Source organism: Ochotona curzoniae, unplaced genomic scaffold (genome assembly GCF_017591425.1).
Source record: "Ochotona curzoniae isolate NIBS_2020 unplaced genomic scaffold, NIBS_Ocur_1.0 contig_3643, whole genome shotgun sequence".
Lineage (NCBI taxonomy): Eukaryota > Metazoa > Chordata > Mammalia > Lagomorpha > Ochotonidae > Ochotona > Ochotona curzoniae.
The window spans coordinates 2,816,788-2,837,410 of record NW_024465933.1 but is presented as its reverse complement, the minus strand read 5'-3'; the positions used below and the strand labels follow the sequence as shown (position 1 = coordinate 2,837,410).

The following is a 20,623-nucleotide window of genomic DNA, read 5'->3' as shown; positions in this document are numbered from 1 at the left end:
TTGGTGCTCTGAATTTTGAAGTAGTGCATTATAAAATTTTGTAAACCTGAGACAGAGATAAGAATGTGTGCTCTTGTGACAAAAATCTAAAACTTGTGCATCAGCTTTGAGATTGGTGGCAGCCCAGGTAACAGCAGAGGTGAGCAGACTCGGAGGGGACTGAGTTGTTGGTGAGGAATTTTCTGTGACTGAAAAGAGAGAGCTGGTTTATGGACTGGAGGAATACTGCTGTCTGTGCTGTTTTTATGGAGAATATAAAATGTGACCCATGAAATTGCAACCTAACTAAAGAAATTTCTGGAAGAATGTAAATATGTGAGTTGATCTGTTTCTGTTGTGTGTGATAAAGGCCTGCACAAGATGGAGACGAAGGAAGGGACAGCTCACTTCTCAAAGAGCGCGACTGCAGTTCAGAGCTTCCCATGAAGAATTCTCCCACCAGCCGAAGGTTGCCAGAGAGAAGCATGATCTCAGGCAAAATGAAGCACAGAGTCCACTTGGGACTTAGAGTCTTGGGGAGAAAGGCAAATGAAGGATGCAACTTATCTCTGTCTGGGGAGTATGTGTTTTAAGTTTCAGTTAACCCAGAGTTTTGAAGAATCTTATATGTTGTTCCTCAATATTCCGCAGTATTCTGAGCATAAGCGCAAGTAGAAAGAGGCTTTTCTTAAAGTTAAAGCAAACTGTCACATGTCTTCATTGAAAGCATACGGGGGTTTTAAAAGTTTGCCAGCTTTGAAGAAATGGTATCAAGGCCATTCAAAATATAAATTAAAATAAGACAAAAATATTGCTTCTTCAGTTCATTTGAGGGGGAAGTAGAGATGGCAGAAGATAGGCAAGAAAGATGGAGAGAGACAGGGAGAGAGGGAGAAAGACAGAGGAAGAGAGAGAGACAGAGACAGAGACTGGATTAGGCTGAATCCAGGAGCCTGCTATTCAATTTAGGTCTCTCATGGAGGTTATAAGAATGCAAGTGTTTGAACTATCACCTGCTGTCTTCTGAGTGCTCAATAGTAGGGAGCTGTATTGGAAGCAACATAGGCAGCACCGAGATATGGATGTGGCATCCCTAGAGTGCCTTAACCCTCATACCATATGCCCAGAAGTGACTTGACAAGCAGATTCAAGAGCCCACAGAGCAAAAATCAAGATCCACAGAGAACCAAAAGCAGAAAGCAGAATGAAGCCCTAATCAGTTCAAGATTTCTACTCTCAGAGTGAAACATCAATAGAACGTGTTTATTTAACTGGACTCCTAAATTGTTATGGGTCAGTAACTTTTAAGAGTGTATTCCTCCGTCCTCCGCCTCTGGTCTCTTCTAGTTTGAATAAGACTACAAGCTGCAGTTTTCTTGTTCCTGGCCCCACCGTTGTAGATTGTGTTATGAAGTGCAAATAAATTGTACTTTTGTTCAAAGCCCTTGCTCATAAAATATTGCAACTACAGAGCTGTGGCTAAGAAACGACACAAAAGCACTTACTAAGTCTGAGCCTAATTTAGATGATGAAGTCCTGGTCTTCAGTTGTGATGTGAAACAGTCACTCTCTGGGCAAGACAGAAAATATTTTGGCTATTGAAATATTGCGACTAGAAAGCAAGGCAAACTGTATTCAATGATCTTTGAATATAGAAACCCTCAATTCCATCTCTCGTTGGCTTTCCATGTTTCAGTAGGGAGAACGTATTTCCTCTTAGTGAATCTCAGCTGGTGTTGTGATTTGCTGTGACCAGTAGGGTGTGGGAAAAGAACCATTTTGAATCTTGAACTTAAGACAGCTTTCATTTTCCCTATCTTGAAAGTCAAGTCAACCTAGTTAGGTAAATAACCCACGTGGGCATGAAAGGTGGCCTGGCTAAACCAGGTCTTTCCAAATGAGTCTAGTTATATAGACCAAAAGAGCCACCTTTAAAACACAGGTCAACTCACAGAAAAATGAGAAATAATAAGTTCTTCTTTTAAGCTATGGCATTTAGGGTTAGTTCGTTAAATAACAAATGTAACTGAAAAAACATTGAAAATTAATTTCCTGTAATGTGGCTGTCTCATAAAAATAAGTTATTATCATTTTTGTGCAAATGGAGTCAGAATGTATCCTTCCAGAATATAGAAATGAAGGAAGTCATAGCCAGTCTGAGTATTATAAATGCAGCACAGGATGATTCAGACAAAAGATATAAAAAGAGATTACATACTTTCTGGTAAAAAAAAAAGTTGTATACATATATTGGGTTGAAATAAAGGCTAAAGTGTTTCACAAATCAAAGAAAGTCACCAGAGTAGAGTTAGCCATCCACAGTGTGGTTAAAGGAGACTCACAGATAGAGCCCAGCTTAGTGCCCCCCACAGGAGTCCCCAGGGGATCTTGCCCCCTCTTATAGCTCTGTTGATGGAAATGAGCCCAGCATGCTGGTAGAGCCTGAAGCTGCTACATATGTAATTTTTATGAGTCATTCTTTTTCTAACTTCAGAGTCAAGAAAAGCTCTTTTAATAATTTTGATTTGCAAAGTATTATGCATATGTTACTCATTAGAAATCAGCAAGAGGGTGTACACATGGTGAGATGATGAAGATGCTCCTTGTAATGCTTGCATTTCACATCCAAGTGCCAGGGTTTGAGACCCAGCTCTGCTTCTGTCCCAGGCTTTGTTTCTGATTTCAGCTCTCTGTTAATCCAAACTCCAGGAGGAGGCAGGTATTGCCATCCGCATGGGAGGCTTCTTGCTTTTGCTGATTTCAATCATTGCTACTGTGGGCATTTGGGGACTTAATAAAAGATGAGAGATAGATAAGTACATCTCCCTCTGCATCTCTCTCATTGAAATGAAAAGAAGATAAAGTCATTTTAGTAAAAGAACAAGCAACGCAATTCTGGTTTCATGCATGCCTCTCTTTAGAGCCTGATTGCTATGACATCTATTCTCTGATGAGAAACCGGTAACATAGCATCTGAGCTTCCTGATAGAGGTCATATAATACAGTAGGAACACTTGCAGCAATGTTACCAATGTGGAAGTTATGAAATTAAAATGTCCCCATTCTTATTCACACTTTCCCTTCTTCCTGTGAGAAAGTGATGCTTTTCTTAGATGTCTCTTCTCTGCTGTATAAAGATAATGCAATGTGATGGGTGCCAATACTGGTATGATTGCTATTTCTCTGATATCTAGTGTCCAATATAACTAAATCTCCCCTCCGTCCTTCTTCCCCAAGGCATTTTTGGTTTTTTTTTTTTTTTTTTTTTTTTGCATTGACTATCATGAAAAGGCCCCTATGCTAAAGACTTTCTCCCTAGGATGGAGTTATTCAGAGGTGTTCTAGCCTTCATGAGGTGGAGCCTTGTGTTGAGTCCTTGGTTTATCCAGGACTTGCCAGTGGAAGGTAGTTCTCAAAAGGAAGGTTGCTACAAATTCCCACACAATAGTTTAATATGTGTTTATTGTCTACTCCCTGGCCTGTGATATGATTGCACATTCCGATACACACAGCCACTGTTGCTTCCCCAACCGGAAGCAATGGGTTTCCCAGTTTGCGATCTCAAGGTCCCACAATTACCAGCTAAATAAAGCTTTCTGTTTCTTGAGGTGCTTATCTCAGATATCTCATTGTAGTAACGCAAAGTTTACTAACCCCGTATTTTTCATAAACCCTTTACTTTGATCAAATCAAACTAATGTTCTTCCCATATTTCCTGAATATGTACATGTTGCAGCTCTATTGAAACATTTCCCAACCATCTCTGACAGCTTATCAAAATAAACCTCTCCTATCCTTCCATGCCTAACCTCCCTCTAAAGTCCATGAGCTGTCCAAAGGTGAAATCAACTCCTCCTTTCAGAAATGCCCACAAACTTCACGTAGGAAATTACTCCCCAAAGGCAACCAATCAATGAGGACTAGAAATGACTGTCCAACGGACAATAAACTATGAATATGCAATAACGTAACCTTTCAATTTCTTTATCATCCCTTTATAATTTCTTCTTTCTTACCTCCATTTTTTCAGTTTTATAAATGAAAATGTATCTCTCCTTTCAAGATTGACTCATCTTAGACATCAGATTTATATAGGAAAGTAAATGGAACAGAAGCAAGAGTCGAAACAATACACTCTCAAGTTACTGTAGGTTCCCCAAAGCAAGAACTTTCTGGCTGACTTTGCGTAAGGCAGTGAAGACTATGTAACTTAACATTATCTGAGTTGCTCACGTACTGGTTGTGAATCTTCTCGCATTGCTTGAGTATTGTGAAGCCATAGACAAGTTATCTGTACAAATTCACAGCGACTGTCCTTGCAGGATCTACACCTGTAGTGAAACCCTGTCGTCCAAGAAGTTGACTTCCTAAGCCTTGAGGCAAAAAGTAATGGCAGCGAACAGGTGCGATGGAAAAACACATGACGCTTAACACCAAATAGAAACTCAGTTTTCATTTCACCCAGGAGGGTGTTATGTTGAGGGGAAAATAAGTTGGGAGAAAAATCGGATTAGTGTTCAGAACATTTCTCCTGTCCCTGGGCAGTCAACTCAGTAATAGTCGAATCCCTGTAGTCCCACAGATACAATCTACTGGGGATTATCCGCTGTAAATCTAGGCTGGTTGCAACATAAAGATAGAAATGTTTGTGATCTTTGTAAATATCTGAGCTCACAGAGGAAACCGCATGGAATTATAGAGATGTCAAATATTTCATTCAATCTCATGGAAGTTGCATCATGTAAAATATCTCTAACGCAGTTGTAACTTCAGTAATGATGGTAATAACAGCAATAAGAAGTATATTAGTAATAGTTACCATTTAGCAAGAGCTTTATTGGTATAAAGTCATGTGCTTTTGGCAGACTATTTCATGTTATCCTTACTGTATCTCTTTGAGGTAGTTACTGCTCTAAGTGCCACTTTACAGATACTAAAATTCAGTTACATAGAAATTGAATTATTTTCATAAATGTCAAAACCTGGCTGTGAGTCAATCTCAGGACTAGTTTGTAGGGCCCAACACAATAGCGTAGTGGTTAAGTCCTCGCCTTGCACACCCAGGATTCCATATGGGCACAGGTTCTAATCCTGGCAGCTCCACTTCCCCTCTAGCTCCCTGTTGTGGCCTGGGACAGCCGTCGAGGACGACCCAAAGCTTTGGTACCCTGCACCTGCGTGGGAGACCAAGAGAAGCTCCTGGCTCCTGGCTTCTGACTGGCTCAGCTCCAGCCATTGCAGTCACTTAGGGAGTGAACCATTGGATGGAAGATCTTCCTCTCTGTCCCTCCTCCAATCTGTATATCTGACTTTTCAATAAAAATAAATAAAGCTTAAAACAAACACTACTTTGTAAAGGTGGTAGATAGCACATATTCACATTTATATTAGAGATACATAGTTACGGAATTTTAACCAAAATTTTAATGCTAGCATGAATTCAAATACGAATTTAATAATTGTGCAGTCTCAGAATGGTGAACTCTAACCTTACTAAGTCTCACTGAACCCAAGTATTAAATGAATTAGAGATCCACATTCACAGAATGTTGTGAAAAGTTAAAAGACACTGTATTTAAGGTGGATTTCTGGAAAAGGGAAAGGGCTTAAAAGTAGAACTAATATAAATGATCAGATTAGATAATTAGTAGAATTAACCCTCAATGATCACCGTGTGTATAAAAATCTAACTGCAGAGGAAGCTATCTAACGAGAGTGCATTTCTTCACAGTAGTTCACAGGTATTCAGAACAGAGGCATAAAAAACCAGCAGTGATGACGCCAAGGGACATGACAGTGCTGGGGATACTTAAACTGAGTATTATACAAACAAACATAGATTTTATGCTCCTTAAATCATAAAGTCACTACTTTAGTTTTCTTCCGTATTAGTTTTGTATACATTGGATGTCCACATAACAGAAGTGAATTAATCTTAAGAAAATGTAATTTTCCTTAAAATATATATATACAGGCAGTGCATTGTTGTTGTTATCATTTTACCATTTCAATATTGGCATTTTTAGGTTCCTATCTGCTTATACTGCATAAGTAATGGATGAATTTTAGCTGGAAAAATTCAACTGAAATCATAACACGGAAGATACTTTTAAAAACTCATGATTAAATGGGATGAAACACTTATTAACTGTACATTTCCTATGAAACATTTTGAGATTGTCCCTTACGTGGTAATAAAAGTTTTTATTCAGACTTTTATTTTAGCCAGGCCATGTACACAACCAAAATGACACATGGAGCTATCTCTTTACTGCTTTTACTTTTAGAAAAACTGTGACTTCATTGTACTAAAAGAGAGGGAATATTCTGCCCCCCCCCCAAAAAAAAGATGTAGCTCTTTCTGATGATATTCACAACTTTTCTATAATATTCATCTGGTTAAAACTTAGATTTATTTATATTTACACAATTCAAATTCAGATATTACAAATACCCTATGACTCTTCTGAATACCCTACCTACTCAAAAATGTTTGGTTGAAAAATGGAAAGCATTCTATTTTGTTTTGGAACAATTATAATTTAGCATTGAAAATATAATAATTCTTCCCAGTAAGTCTTTGATATAAGTTATCTCTATACATATATTCAGATAACAAAAACTGATTCATTGAGGACCAGGTAGCTTGATGGAGTTCAAAGATTCATTGATCATGGGGACTGAACACTATTTTAATTAGCTTTGTTTTTTGTTCTCAGTTTTTGCACATTATTGAAAACAGTGCACACTGAGGCAACATTGGGTATGGGTTCAGCGTAGGTCTTGTAAGGCTTGACTTAGAACCCAAGATCTCAGATCAGGTTTGCTTTTCTACGTTTCATATGGTTTGGTATTCTGCTTAACTTGCAGTTTAAGAGAAGGTTTAGAACAGAAGGTCAGTCATGGATCCTATCAAAGTAATTTCTTGAGATATCTCAGCCTGCTATGATCCAGCAGTAGGGCTTCTTGTGAACTTAATCTTTTATTACTCATAGTTTGTATAAACGGGATTCGTATTTGGACTTAATTTTAGACAGTTTCTTTTCTTTATGGCAAAGTCATGAAGGAGGACAAGAACTCCAACTTTAAAACGTAAGTAAGGAGAAAGATTTTATGGTTCACCAATCTATATGACTCTGTTTATTATACTCAGATTATTCATGTAAGTTTCTTCTCACCTACAAGTCATGTATATGATCAACATCAGGTTGCAGTATTAGCCTAAAAATTGAGCTTCATGTCATAGACCACTTGAGAAATAAAAATTGGCCTTTAGAGAAATGGCTCTAAAGTTAATCTCAAAGTATATTTTCTAACTCAAATTTGAATTTGTGCATGTGTTTAAACATATTTATGTCAATCTACATATCTATCTATGACCTGCATGGCAATATATATCTGATCATTTGTATACATAGGTCCTTTATATAATGTTGCAATGATCAAAATTAAGTAACTCTGACCTTGTCATGAACCCATTTCAGATACAACCTTACAAAACATGGCAACATCTTGTCATAATTATTGGAATAAAGATGCTTCTATGACCTAGTTGCCAGCTCTTTCTCCAGCTACTTTTCAGAGTAATGGTACCTTTGATAATTCCTTGGAGCCAGTTTTTGAATCAAAAATTGGATCTACTATTGAGGATTCTTTTTTCAAATTTATTTCCTGCACTTTTCTATATCCTTATGGTCCATCTTCTCTATTCTTTAGGTCTTGGTTTAATTTACCCCTTTGGGACCTAATCCCTGGATAATCAGCCTAAGGATATTTCATGGAACACTCCCCTTTTTCTTGCCAAACCCTGTAGGTGTGGGTTTATCACAGCACTGACTGGTCTCTTTTCTTCATCCTTAGATGACTGGTGTTACCCCTGGATTGCCAGTTCCTAGCTCAGTGACTGTTTTTGAATAAAACTAGAATTTCTGCAAAATTGCAACAAGATGTAAACTTCAGTATTCATTCATTCTTTTTTTAAATATGTTTTAATTTTGAATTTTGAATTTTGAATTATGTGACACAATTTCATGTAGGCTGGGATTCCGCCCCCCAAACTCCAACCACCCAACAGATTTTCTCCATTTTACTGTAATGGTGTAGTCCTTCATAAGGAATCATAATTCTATCAGTCTCTTATTTAAGTGTACCCCAACATTGTTGGTACAGACAATGTCAGGCAGTCCAGCATCTTATTGTCTACACATGTCCAACAGTTTCATTGGAAATCCATCTTTCGTCTGGAAGCAGGGATGCCTGTTCCATTATATCCCCCCATCTGTATATGATAGACCCTAGTACTCCATCATTATAGATTTCCGTAATTGAGAAGTCATGAAACAAGGTCAACAACTGGTATGAGTTAGAATAGCCACAACAACAACAACAACAAATTACAGTACCATGAAAAAATGCACCACTGGGTAACCAACACGTGAGTGACAAAAAGGAAACACAAAGTCTCTTGGGAAAAATGATGCCACAATGTAATCCATGAGCCAGTGATGAATTCAACAAGAGAAAAGAAATTATTTCGAATAAGCAAATACAAAACCATGTTGAGGTACCACCTAACTCCAGTGAGACTATCCTCCATTCAGAGCTCTACTAACAACACCTGCTGGTGTGGATGTTAGGAGAAAGACACCCTCCTTCACTGCTGGTGGGAGTGTAGGCTAATACAACCACCGTGGAAATCAACATGGAGACTGCTTGGAGAATTACAAATAAACCTGCCATATGACCCAGCTACCCCACTCCTAGGAGTATGCCCAATAGAAATGAAAACTGCATACAAGAAGGGGATCTGTAATTCTATGTTTGCAGCATCACAATCCACAATAGCAAAGACATGGAAACAATCTAGATGTGCATCCAAAGAAGAGTGGCACATGAACTCCATGGAATATTATTCAGCTATTAAGAAGAATGAAATTATGCTATTTACAACTAAGTGGTTCCAACTAGAGAACAATTATGCTCAGTGAAATTAGTCAATCACAAAAGAACAAATACCATATGTTCACTTATATAAGGAAACCAGCATGGAAAGTGTAACTTCAATAATCCGATCCATACTGTTTTATGTTTTATGTTTGTTTTTTTTTTACTGTATTCCATGTGTTTTGATGTTTTTATTTAAGTGTTCATTCATTCTTAATACTATTGATGAACTAACTTTTGTGAAAAATTTTCAAAAAGTGAGTTGAGTAGAGCTGTCTAATGACCAACACATCTTATCCATAATAAGAAGGAATTGTAGTGTGAGAAGCTACAAAGTATCACCAAAATCAAAACAAGAGGAAGATGCAGTTCACATATAACCCATACTAAGCTAGTGGTTCAGGCACAAGCAACTACCCAGGAGTGTCTGCTGGAAACGTGCTTGAGAGATCCAATACGAGAGGAAGTTAATTCTAGCAAGAACCAGATTTTTGCTGCTGTCCTGAGCTGTGCAGCAGGTACAAACTATATGGAACAAGTACACAAGGTACCATTTCCTGAACGTTCTCAGCCAAATGTGCCCCTGCAATGCTTTTCAAAGAGCACAAAGCCCTGATTCTAAAAGGCTGACTATTCTCAGTAAACAGGAGTGCTGGCGTTACCTTGGAGATGCAGGTTTTTTGCATTCGAATGCATGCCCCAAAATTCTCCTACAATTACCTTAAGGAACAGGGTGTTTAGCCCTGAAAACAACAACTTCCCATATGCACAGCCCAACAAATGGCTCAGAGACAGTAACCAAAATTGTTGGAGTCTGGAGGTAATTGAGACATTCAGCACATATGCTAAATACGCTGAGGGTGACCAGGAAGCCATTCTCCTTTCAGCACATGGTCCTGAATATCTGGAATTTTCCTCTGTATTTCTGCAAACAAATTCCAATGGGAAGAACTGTTTTCCTCCTTCATGTATTGTTTGTCATCCACCCACAGAAAGCCACTATGGAGACTGTTCTTCCCTCCAGTGAATTTCCCATTTAAAGAGGAAACCAAACACATATAATTTCTAACTATTTACCAGCAAGTGAGACTCACGGCAACATAACAAATGGGAGAAGGACCGGGATCCAAACTGCTGCACTAGTTCTCTTGTGCCTGCCTCACTCAGTTTTACAGATTTCTGGTGAGCTTTTGTTAGCACACTCATCCTTTTACTGAATTCCTGCTAGGTCTAGAAATTTTCAAAAGCCAGGAAGTCATGTCTGCGTGTCGTGGTGTGATATATTTGGCATCATAAGCCCACTGCTTTGAATTGAAAGAAACAGATGAAAAGCTGTGGCCTCTAGTTTGAGGATCCAATCGATGGCGTGAGCTGGTGATTTACGATTTCGTGTCTGAATAACAGCATGCGTGAAACAACGGAATGATCTAGGGTGCTAAAAGACAACGTGTGTTTTTGAAAGCATTTACTTATTTATTTGGAAAGCAAAGCAACAGGAAAAATGAGGAAGAAACAGACTCAGAAAGAGCAAAATCTAGCTGCTGCCTTGTTCTCCAAATAGCTGTAACAGTCAGCTTGGGTAGGTCACAAGAGTCCAGAAGCTCCGTGTAGGTCTCGCACAAGGGCGGCAGGGACAAGTGCTTGAGTCATTCTCTCCAGCGTTTACAGGTGCATCATCAGGAAACCGGTTCGGAAACAGAACAGCCAGGACTTGGACTGGCACTCTGATATAGGATTCCAAGGTCACCAATGGGAGCTTCACTCACTGCTACAACACTGGCCCCAGAAAAACTGTATCATTAAAATTTACACTGTTTTCTACACTGCTAACCAACTCAACAAAATGCTAGTCCTCTGTGTTCCAGCTGGCTTTCTCTGTTTCTCCATAAGAGCGCCATCACAATGAGCCATGATTGCTTATGTGCTTATCGGAGCCTTCCCGCCAGGAATGCTTATTTCATGAAAACTCTGTCTTCATCTCTCTTGTTTGAATATATGAATATAAGTGCAGGAGTTTTGAAATATGTATAAAATGGATACATACAAATGATTCCAAATATGATGCATGCAGAGTCCCTATGGTTCACTCCACTCCAGCCACACTGGCCTCCTTACTATTCCCAGCTCCCATGTCTTATGGCATTTGACTGTCCTTCTGTTGGAATATTCTTCTTCCAGATACTTGCACAACTCAGTTCATTACTCTGTGCAGTTCTGCTCAAGTGGCACTTACACACTGGTGATTTTCCCTGCCCGCTTTGTCCACAATGCTCTTTCTCTTCTCCTCCCTACCACTCATTCACTTGCCCGCATGGAGTTCTTCAGCCACTGCATCCTATTACTGTATGTTTATAGTTTCTTGCTGAACTGCATCTCTGTACCCTGAAGCATAAACTGCATGAAGTTGGGGACTTGTTTTTAGGGAAGGCTGTATGTGCTCGGCCTGCAAGTACTGAATTCTATCTGCTAGTTGCTCACTGTGTAATTCTTGAGACATAAATTCATGAAAAGCTGTGAAAGCAGTCCGGGGAAGGTGCACTGTTGCCTCCCCTGTGCCATCTCTGAATTCCCTACAGCAAATCTAGAGAAGCTGAGTTGGAATGTGTGTACGCTTTTAGAACAACGAAAAATTAGAAATGACATTAGAATAGATGAAAAAAATAGCAATTTGGAATAAAATCCATTTCCCCTGCTTCTTTGTCCACAAAAAACCCTGTAGTTTGTTGAGCCAAGTTACACATTCTGAACACATCGCTAATATTCCAGTTCTTGCTTGCTAAAGGGAGTTTCTGTGCCAATTGAACAATTACACACTCCAAATATATGCACAATCATCTTGATGCAAATGTGGTATTTTATTGGTAGGAGACATACCACTCAACAACTCACTACCCATCCACATTTTGCTATGATTACAGCATTTTGAAGAAAATATGGTATTTTAGTGAGCAATTTAGTATTGTGCAGCAAATTCCTTAAAAAGGCATTGCTTTTGCCTAGAATATTGCAACTGGAAGCCTGGATCCAAGAAACTACTCAGTCATATATGAAAAAACAAAACAGGTCAGAAAAGCTACATCATGGTGTTGTAAATCTCAAAATGAGAAAACAAGAATATCTGTAAAAAGGTATTTTGTGCATAAATTCTAAGAAACAATCGCTTTTTGGCCTTTTGGCTAAGATCAAGTGTAGTATAAATTCTAAGATACAGCCACTTAATAATGTCTATCTCAATAAAATTAAGCTGTTATTATGTACCTATGAGCTTTGACAAGGAAATACAGGCATCACTTACAAATGTATCACAGGGCCTTTTTAAATTTTCAGGGAAAAAGCAAGCCTTGTAAAAACCTATGTGTCGATTTCAATTTTGTAATGAAGTAATCTTACTTGTTGCTTTGATTTTGCCATGAGCTTTCTGAAGTGCTCTGGCATGTTCCAGTATGTAGAGAAGTACCTTGCTTGACACTGAGTATTATTTTTTCTCTCAGTTGGTGGCGGTGGGGAGGAAAATAACTTACTACTATCATTTTATCTTTTTATTTCAAATATACAATGTGTTTGCATGTCATAATGAGGTTTCATATTTAAAGTAAGCCATTTTAGTATTATAAAATCAAAGGCAAGATAAAACAAGGTATGCCCCTTGAATTCATATCATATATTCTCAACGGAGCAAACCTTTCTTTTTTGGGTAAAACTTGATTCCTGATAAAGGTGCAAAATGTCTTTTTTTTTTTTTCACGGAAGGCCCGAATGGCAGTGGGAGTCCCTGGTTCCAGCTGAGGATCCTCTGCTTCATTTCTAGATTCCTGATGATGTGCACTCTGGGAAGCAGCAGTTCCTAACTTGGCCTGGACCATTTCTGGCATTGGGCAGGGTGGAGGCTGTTAGCATATGCAGACCTCCCCATGTCTTTGTATCTATGTCTTTCACATAAAAGGAAACAAAAATTAATATTTCCAAAGAAACTCTTCATAGGAATAATAACACAAAAAAAAATTATGGGGAATCCCCTTTCACCTCAATCCAAATCTTTACATGTTATGTTTACATGTTTACATGTTTCTTTGGAAAGGTTAACATTGTTTACATTTGACATTTATTTTTCAATAAATGTCTCTTCCTCATTCCCAGTAAGTACAAAGTTAAATGAAATCATGGGCTCTGAACATTAGGCCCTATGTCAATTTTTTGAGAGTCCCTGTCCAGAAGGAAATGGAAAAGGCCATTGGATCCTTAATGGTAAAAAGGTTAAGCTTAGGAGACAGTTAACTATCATAGCCTATAAGGTGCTTCAGGCCTCTTCAACGCAATCCTTAGAAATAGTTCTGTTTTTTCTAACTGAGGTCGGACAATGGGAAGCTTCCTTAATCCACATACCTGGCTGTTTTTAAACCTTTTATTTTGGCATTTATTTAAGACCTTCATTTAAGACCTTTCTTTGTCCTCTCCATGATGAATGAGTGACAGAGCTGGCAGGCCTTTTCCCTACTGACTCTCATATTTCAGAAAGTCAGGATTATGATTAGAGAAGCACACAGTCCAAGACAAAGCCTAGATCAGTCCCAGAGCAAGAGCGTCTGGAATGAGAATTATCACCAGAATTTTCTCACAGGAGCAATTTGGAATCCATCAAAAGGACAGAAGGGGTTGATGCTAAAATATAAACAAACAGAGTAAAAGCCAACATCAGCTTCTCCCGCTTTAGGTTGTCATAAAGCATACTCAAGGGATGCCTCAAATTCCAGTTCCCCAAATCGAACCATCTAGAGCTGTCCAGTGATGTGTCACCACGGGTACTCACTTCCCAGGGGTACTAAGTTGCACGAATGGAGGCTTAGTGGTGTCAGAGTGTTTTTCTTCCTGCTTCCCAGGGATCAAGTTAGTCTCATTTAAAAATGACTGTGGGGCCCAGTGCAATAACGTAGTGGCTAAGGTCCTCGCCTTGAACGCACCAGGATGCCATATGGGCGCCGATTCTAATCCTGGCAGCTCCACTTCCCATCCAGCTCCCTGCTTGTGGCCTGGGAAAGCAGTTGAGGACAGCCCAAAGCTTTGGTACCCTGCACCCATGTGGGAGACCCGGAAGAGCTCCTTGCTCCTGGCTTTGGATTGGCTCAGCTCCAGCTGTTACGGTCACTTAGGGAGTGAACCATCGGACAGAAGGTCTTCCTCTCTGTCTCTCCTCCTCTCTGTATATCTGCCTTTCCAATAAATATAAATAAATCTTTAAAAAAAAATGACTGTGTCTGGTGTTGCTCTGGCCGTGCAGTTAAAGAAAAGCCATGGTGGACAGAACCATAGCAGCCCAAAGATGAGAGTATTCTTAAATCTGCAACTCCCTTTGCAGGAGTGATTAAGATACGGATATTGAGTAGGAGAGATCACCCAGCTGAATTAAAACAAATTACACACATATTTCATGGAATCTGTTCCCAGTCAGTTGTCAGAGAAGGAAACAGCAACTGAAGCAGAGTCACAAATGTGACATGGCAGTTCTACCAGCCAGTGCTGGACTTTAAATATGGAGGAAGGGGGCCCAGCAGTGTGGCCTAGCGGCTAAAATCCTCGCCTTGAACGCCCTGGGATCCCATATGGGCGCTGGTTCTAATCCTGGCAGCTCCACTTCCCATCCAGCTCCCTGCTTGTGGCCTAGGAAAGCAGTCGAGGATGGCCCAAAGCTTTGAGACCCTGCACCAGTGTGGGATACCCAAAAGAAGTTCCTAGCTCCTGGCTTCGGATCAGTATAGCATCGGCCAATCTTCCTCTCTGTCTCTCCTCCTCTGTATATCTGACTTTCCAATAAATAAATAAATCTTTAAAAAAAAATATGGAGGAAGGAAATAATAAACCAAGGAGTAAATGCAACCTGCAAAAGCCAGAAAACCCATGGAAATGGATTCTCCCCTGTGGTTTCCGGAATGATCACCGCCATGCTGACCCGGGCGCTCCGTTGTGCTGACATTCAGTGGCACTTATGGGAGATAGAGTTATCCATTATTGAAGCTGAATTGTTGCAAGCCAGCAGAAATCCATGGCTAAAAGGAAATCACGAGTGAGAATTTCAGCTATTCGCTTTATTACCTTCACCATTAGCTCTAAACTGAAATTCACAATGATTTAAACGTTGGTAGTCCAAGCCAGGCCACCCTCCGTATTCTGACCATCCGATTGGAGACTGGAACAATGGAGTCAACCAGTTTATACTCCAAGCAGGAGAGCTGGGCAGTAAAACCCAGGGGAAAAAAAAATATATATATATGTATGAGATTTCTGAGAATTTTACCCAGAATCTCTTAAACTAGTACTTTAAAGTACTCTATTCACTCAATTGTGGCTTTGCTCAAAGAAAAAAGGCCCCTCGGACACTGTGATTCCACCTAATTTTAAAATGACTGGGCACTTTGTAGATCCTGGCAGGCTCACCTATTGTACTTGGTCTTTTTTTTTTTTGCTTTTTGCTTTTTGTTCTTACCTGACAACTTAAACATGAGAAATGTATGAGAAGAAATAAAAAGGAAGACAGAGCTTAGCAGACCCTTTTGGTACAGCGATTCTAATTAGAAGTACACATCGAATTATAAATCTGTTACACTTTTGTTTTCATCGTTTTGTTTGCAGTACGAATATTGACAAAGGTTCTCTATGGCCATCTGCTTCATATTGTTTCTTGCTCCCATGTGTTTGTGTTTTCTCAGTTTCACACATTCCCAATATTAACACTGTCTGAAATGATATTGATGTGTTGGCCTAACTACCTATTTGCTCTAAAAATATCCTATTATTGATGCTACACCCTTATTTTCTGAAGAAATGCTTGCCACATAGAATGCTAGAATTAAATAATTGTTGAGAGGATGGATGGATGCAAGGATAGATGGATGTATAACACAGCAAATAAAGTGTTCACAGTTCAGAGCTTTAAAAAGTCTTATAGATAATAAGTGGCTATTGGACAATTGGAAAGAAGTAAGTGTGTTAGTTGACATTCATCATACAGATTGAAACACTACCCAAAATTCAGGAAAGAGAATTCTTTTGGTTCTTGGAGCACTGAAACTAGTCTGAGAATACTAAAATGCAAGGTCATAGTTGAGATGAGAACACTTGGGGACACTGTGTCTTAGAGGGGTGACCGTCCTTTCCAGGTTGTGGGAATGCACTAAAAAGAAGTAAACAAGTCGGTTTTAGGAACTGATATTTCCAAATAGTTTCTGTTTATTGGTGCCTTTTAATGTCATTTCGGAGGATCCGCTGTTCCCAGGTGGACCCCATCTCTGTGGTTTACTCTGTTCTTGAGTACTCCTCCGGGAGAAGGTGACATAATTTGTGACCATGCGGTCACCTCTCATCATACCGTACTTCTCAGGGGTGTCACTGTTTCTTCCAGTTGATTTTTGTTGCATTTGGCCATGTGACTTGCTTCAGCCAACAAAGTTAGTGCAGAACTAATCTAGTCTATAGCTGAGAAGAGGATTTTTTTGTTCGCTCAGTCATTAGAAATGCAATGTTGGCGTTTAGTCTTTGTCCCATTCGGGGTAGATCTGGTGTTGACCAATGGTCTGAAGATGAACACAGCAAAGCACAGTGTCGCCAACCATTCTATCCTCTTGGTTGCACTACACTGTTCTTATTATTACTGTTACTGTTGCACCTCACTTGTCCAAGTCAGTCAATGGAGATGGATACTATCAAAAAGTTCAATTAGGAACTATGGCAGAGATGGCCTAGTATAGTGTCCCTAGCAAGTCGCTGCCAGTCACAAACTGCCCAACCTTTTGCATCCAAGTGGAACCCATCAAAATCCTGATGAATGAAATGAGGTCAGAAGTGATGTGTGTCATTCAAGGCTAATGTGGTCAAAACTCCTCTTTGCTTTCGGTGAACAGACTCTTGATGACTCAAGGGCGTTATCAATGCCAGAACCACAATACTAAAAGCTGCTTCGTGCCTGAATTATCAGAAAACTCATCACAGAGTCAAAACATCTATTGTTTGACTATTATATATGGAGTGGATAGAATAAAATGTGTAGAATGAAATTTTTATTTTGTTAAACCACAGGCCATACAACATACCTAATGTGAAACAAAATTATATTTATGTCATAATTATTAAAGTCTGTGCACAGGATTATTTCAGAATCATAAGCTTCCTATGTACAAGAAAAATCTCTCAAAATAAAATGGTCACTTATTTAAAAGCTAAATTTCAAATATTTTTCTAAAGATTTACATTTTATAGGAAAATCAGATCAGGTTTACAGAGAGAAGGAGAGACAGGCAGGAAGATCTTCCATCTGTTAGTTCACTCTCCAAGTGGCTGCAACAGCAACAGCTGAGCCGATTCAATGCCAGGAGCCAGGAGCTTCTTCCCAGTCTCCCAAATGGGTGCAGGGTCCCAAGGCTTTCGGCCACCCTCTATTGCTTTCCCAGGCCATAAACAGGGAGACAGATGGAAAGTGGCGAAGTTGGGACACAAACCAGCACCCATATGGGATCTCAGTTTGTCAAGGTGAGAATTTAGCCACTGAACCATTGTGCTGGGCTCAAAATTTCAATTTTAATTAATTATTAACTAATTAAATAATGGCTAATACTAATAATAACAAAAATTAATAAAAATTGTTAAACTTGTTTTTATAAACAAATTTAATGAATATATAGGGTTTAGAACTGATGATACTCCGTTAATGAAAAGACCTCTGCCTTACCGGAGTTTGTATACCAGTAGGATTCAGGCATGAAGCCATCATAATAATTAGGCAGTTTATATGGCATGATAGCAGGTGTTAAATACTTATGAAAACAAAGATCAGAGTAAGGGTGGTTGAATATGGCAACTTGCTTTGTCCCTGCATTGTGGGAGTGCATTTTAATGTTTAATTGACCTCTGCCTAGGTGACGGAAATCGGAAGGGAGAGGAGCAGAACCAACCACCCTTTCTTGTTTTTATCACAGTTCAGCTCCCAAGGTGATTCTGGAAATTCCAGATATCCCATTGTCCACCTATCAGCTCTAAGTGGGTTTGATGGCTATTAATAGTAAGTTCAGGTGGAAGAGAGGAGCTTATCAGGCTTAAACAGATTTGTGAAGCTGTGCTCTCCTGTGGTTCGAGCTGGGCATGGTTCCATGGCCTCCAGAAGTTCACTGCATCATCTGCCAGGCTGCAATTCAAATCTGTTCCTTTTGCTAACTGGATAGATGTATGGGGGTCTGAGTGATTCCTAAAAATCAAATGTGTTACTATGAGCCTGAGACTGCACCTAAGAGAATTAGCAATGTAGGATCTTTGGTTGTTATGACAACTGTAAAAAGATTAGCCTTGGGAAAAGGAAATATGGTTGCTTATTCACTACTTCAAATTTGAACCTGCTTTATTCTATACAGGATTTGAAAAAAAGAGAAGGAAAAGGAAATTAAGCAAAAATCCATCTTAGGTGCTCAAAATGTGTGTATGTGTGTGTGTGTGTGCTTTAAGTCCATGTTCTGCACGTTTAATTAGTCATTGAACCCATCTATTCCCATTATTTTTATTGCATAAATTTTATTTATGATAATTTTTACATACTTGATTAGGGTGCAAAGGGTCAAGGGCTAGAGGAAAGTGGATGAAACTATTGTTTTCACATTCTCTTTTTTCCTTCCTGTATCTGAGAGGAAGGGAGAGATATAGTGAAAAACCACACCCAGCTTCCCAACCATCCCAGGGTTCCTGATGTGGGGCATGCTCAGAGGATCCTGCTCAAGTGGTTTCAGCAGTTCAACAGTTCTGTATTGCTGCTGATCTTGCCACCCCAAACATGAAGAAATCTCTCCAGAATCCACTGGCTGACATCATCCACCTTAGAGTTACCATTTGCCTGGGTATTCACTGCCAACACTTGGCTGGGGGAGTCAATCAATTTGTTCTATCCTCCATCCTCTGATATGGTACCAGGTGTTCTCTGCAGTCCAGTGTTCTGCCATATCCTCCATGTTTACCTAGATATGCTGTCCATTGCTTTATCTGAGCCACTGAGGAGGCCCAGCTCTGACACCTGCATTCCAAGGTCAAACCATGGAACCTAAAATTTTCTCCATGGTTAGAATATGAGCCCAGTGTTTCAGTTGGGAATATTCCAAAAAAAACTTCATCTGAGGAGATCCCAGACCTGAGTCTTGTGTATATATGCCAATACAGGGTCCAGCACAGTCTGTCACCCAAATTGGCCTACATACACATTGTTAGTTGCAATTGCTGGGTCCATTGTCTCTAGCCCTGTCTTCTACTCAAACTAGTGAATGTTGCAGTCCAGTCTGATCCTGCCCACCACACACTCAGCCACCATGCAAACCAGTGCGAGTTGTAGTCTAGTCGGAGCGACCTGCAATAACCCTCATGAGGCCCACCCTGTGTCCTGGTTGCAGTGCTAACCAGTATGTACATTAGATTGGTCCAGTCTGCCCAGCATCTCACTCAGCTCCCATACATGTCAGTGGGCATTGAATCCTAGTTCAACCCAAGCAGCACCTTCTCTGCAGCCCACACACATGCTGGCAGGTGCCACTCTCTGTCTCGCCATGCCTGCCACAAGTCCTGCTCCTCGTGCTCACCAGTCAGAGTGGTTTTCAAACATTGGGAACGTGATGCATGTTTTCTATTTTAGCATACATGTCAGTTGGCTACACATGCTCCCTTCCAAAGGCTGATCAAAACACAGTTCCTTTCGGGATACACTAGGGACAGGATTATTTCAATCTACAAATGATCTGTTAAAATTATCTTAAAACATTAGTATATTTTGTGTAAAAAGAGAAAAATTGTGAAGGAAAACTGTGACGTGCTTGCAAGTTTCTGTATGCTGCTACAGTATTTTGAAAGCTGTGATTTTTTTTTTCTGTCACAGAAACTGCTCAAAATTCTCATAATCTGTGCGTTGGTTTTTATCAAGATATGTGTTTTCTGATGACAATTTTATGGATGTTTTCCATGGGAAAATGTTCCCGTAATACAAATAGTTTATGATAAGACTACAGAGGAAATTAAAGAAATTGTCTACTTTAAAATATGTGTCCAGTTATTCATTATGTTCATTAATAATGGAAGGGATCAACTTCTTATGAGGTAATTAAGTGTTTATTTTCGGAAGCCCTTCTTTTATTTTCTTCTTTTTTCTTAATCTTGATAGAAATTGTTTCACTTTTTTTGCCAGAAGCAAACAATGAAGAAATGCATAATTATAACCCATAAAAAAATCACATTCATGAAAATGAAAAGTAAGAAGCAGTTGTATGATTTCTCTTCAAGGTCATTTAATCATGAATGTATATGAAACTAGTTTCTTATCTTGACTATGCTGGCCTTTCTTCCTCTCTCATACCATTGAAGCTTCCCATTTGGTACCATTTCCAGCTTCTTCCTCCAGCTATCCTTAATCTGACATCACCACAGCCCAGAGCAGCAGCAGATCAACAGAGCCCCTTCCTGACAGCTTCTCATGGCTGCATGGGCCCTTCCTCCCAGTTTCTGAATATTATCTTCCATCTACATCCAGAAATTGCTCCAGTCACAAAAACAAAGTGGTGTGGATAGTGTGTAAGCAGTATGAACAAACAAAAACATGTATCTCTCATGGCTCTGGAGATCAGAAATCTGAAATCATGCAATCTTGGGAGAGCCATTTTTCTGGTTTGCAGACCATTCTCTTCTGGTATGC

The 20,623-nt window shown here is 39.5% G+C and overlaps 1 protein-coding gene across 2 annotated transcripts in view; it reads right to left on the bottom strand.

Moving 5' to 3' along the window:
• NYAP2 (neuronal tyrosine-phosphorylated phosphoinositide-3-kinase adaptor 2) overlaps positions 1 to 20,623 on the bottom strand; it is a 245,167-nt gene that overhangs the window by 106,845 nt on the left and 117,699 nt on the right. The window contains exons 4-5 of one of the 2 annotated variants that reach the window (XM_040982791.1): positions 15,161 to 15,198; positions 1,282 to 1,304 (exon numbers count right to left, since the gene is read on the bottom strand). The exons of the other annotated variant lie outside the window; for it this stretch is intronic. Of the exons in view, the coding sequence (XP_040838725.1) occupies positions 1,282 to 1,304; positions 15,161 to 15,198 (61 nt within the window). The remainder of the gene's footprint in view (positions 1 to 1,281; positions 1,305 to 15,160; positions 15,199 to 20,623) is intronic. 2 annotated transcript variants of the gene reach the window in all.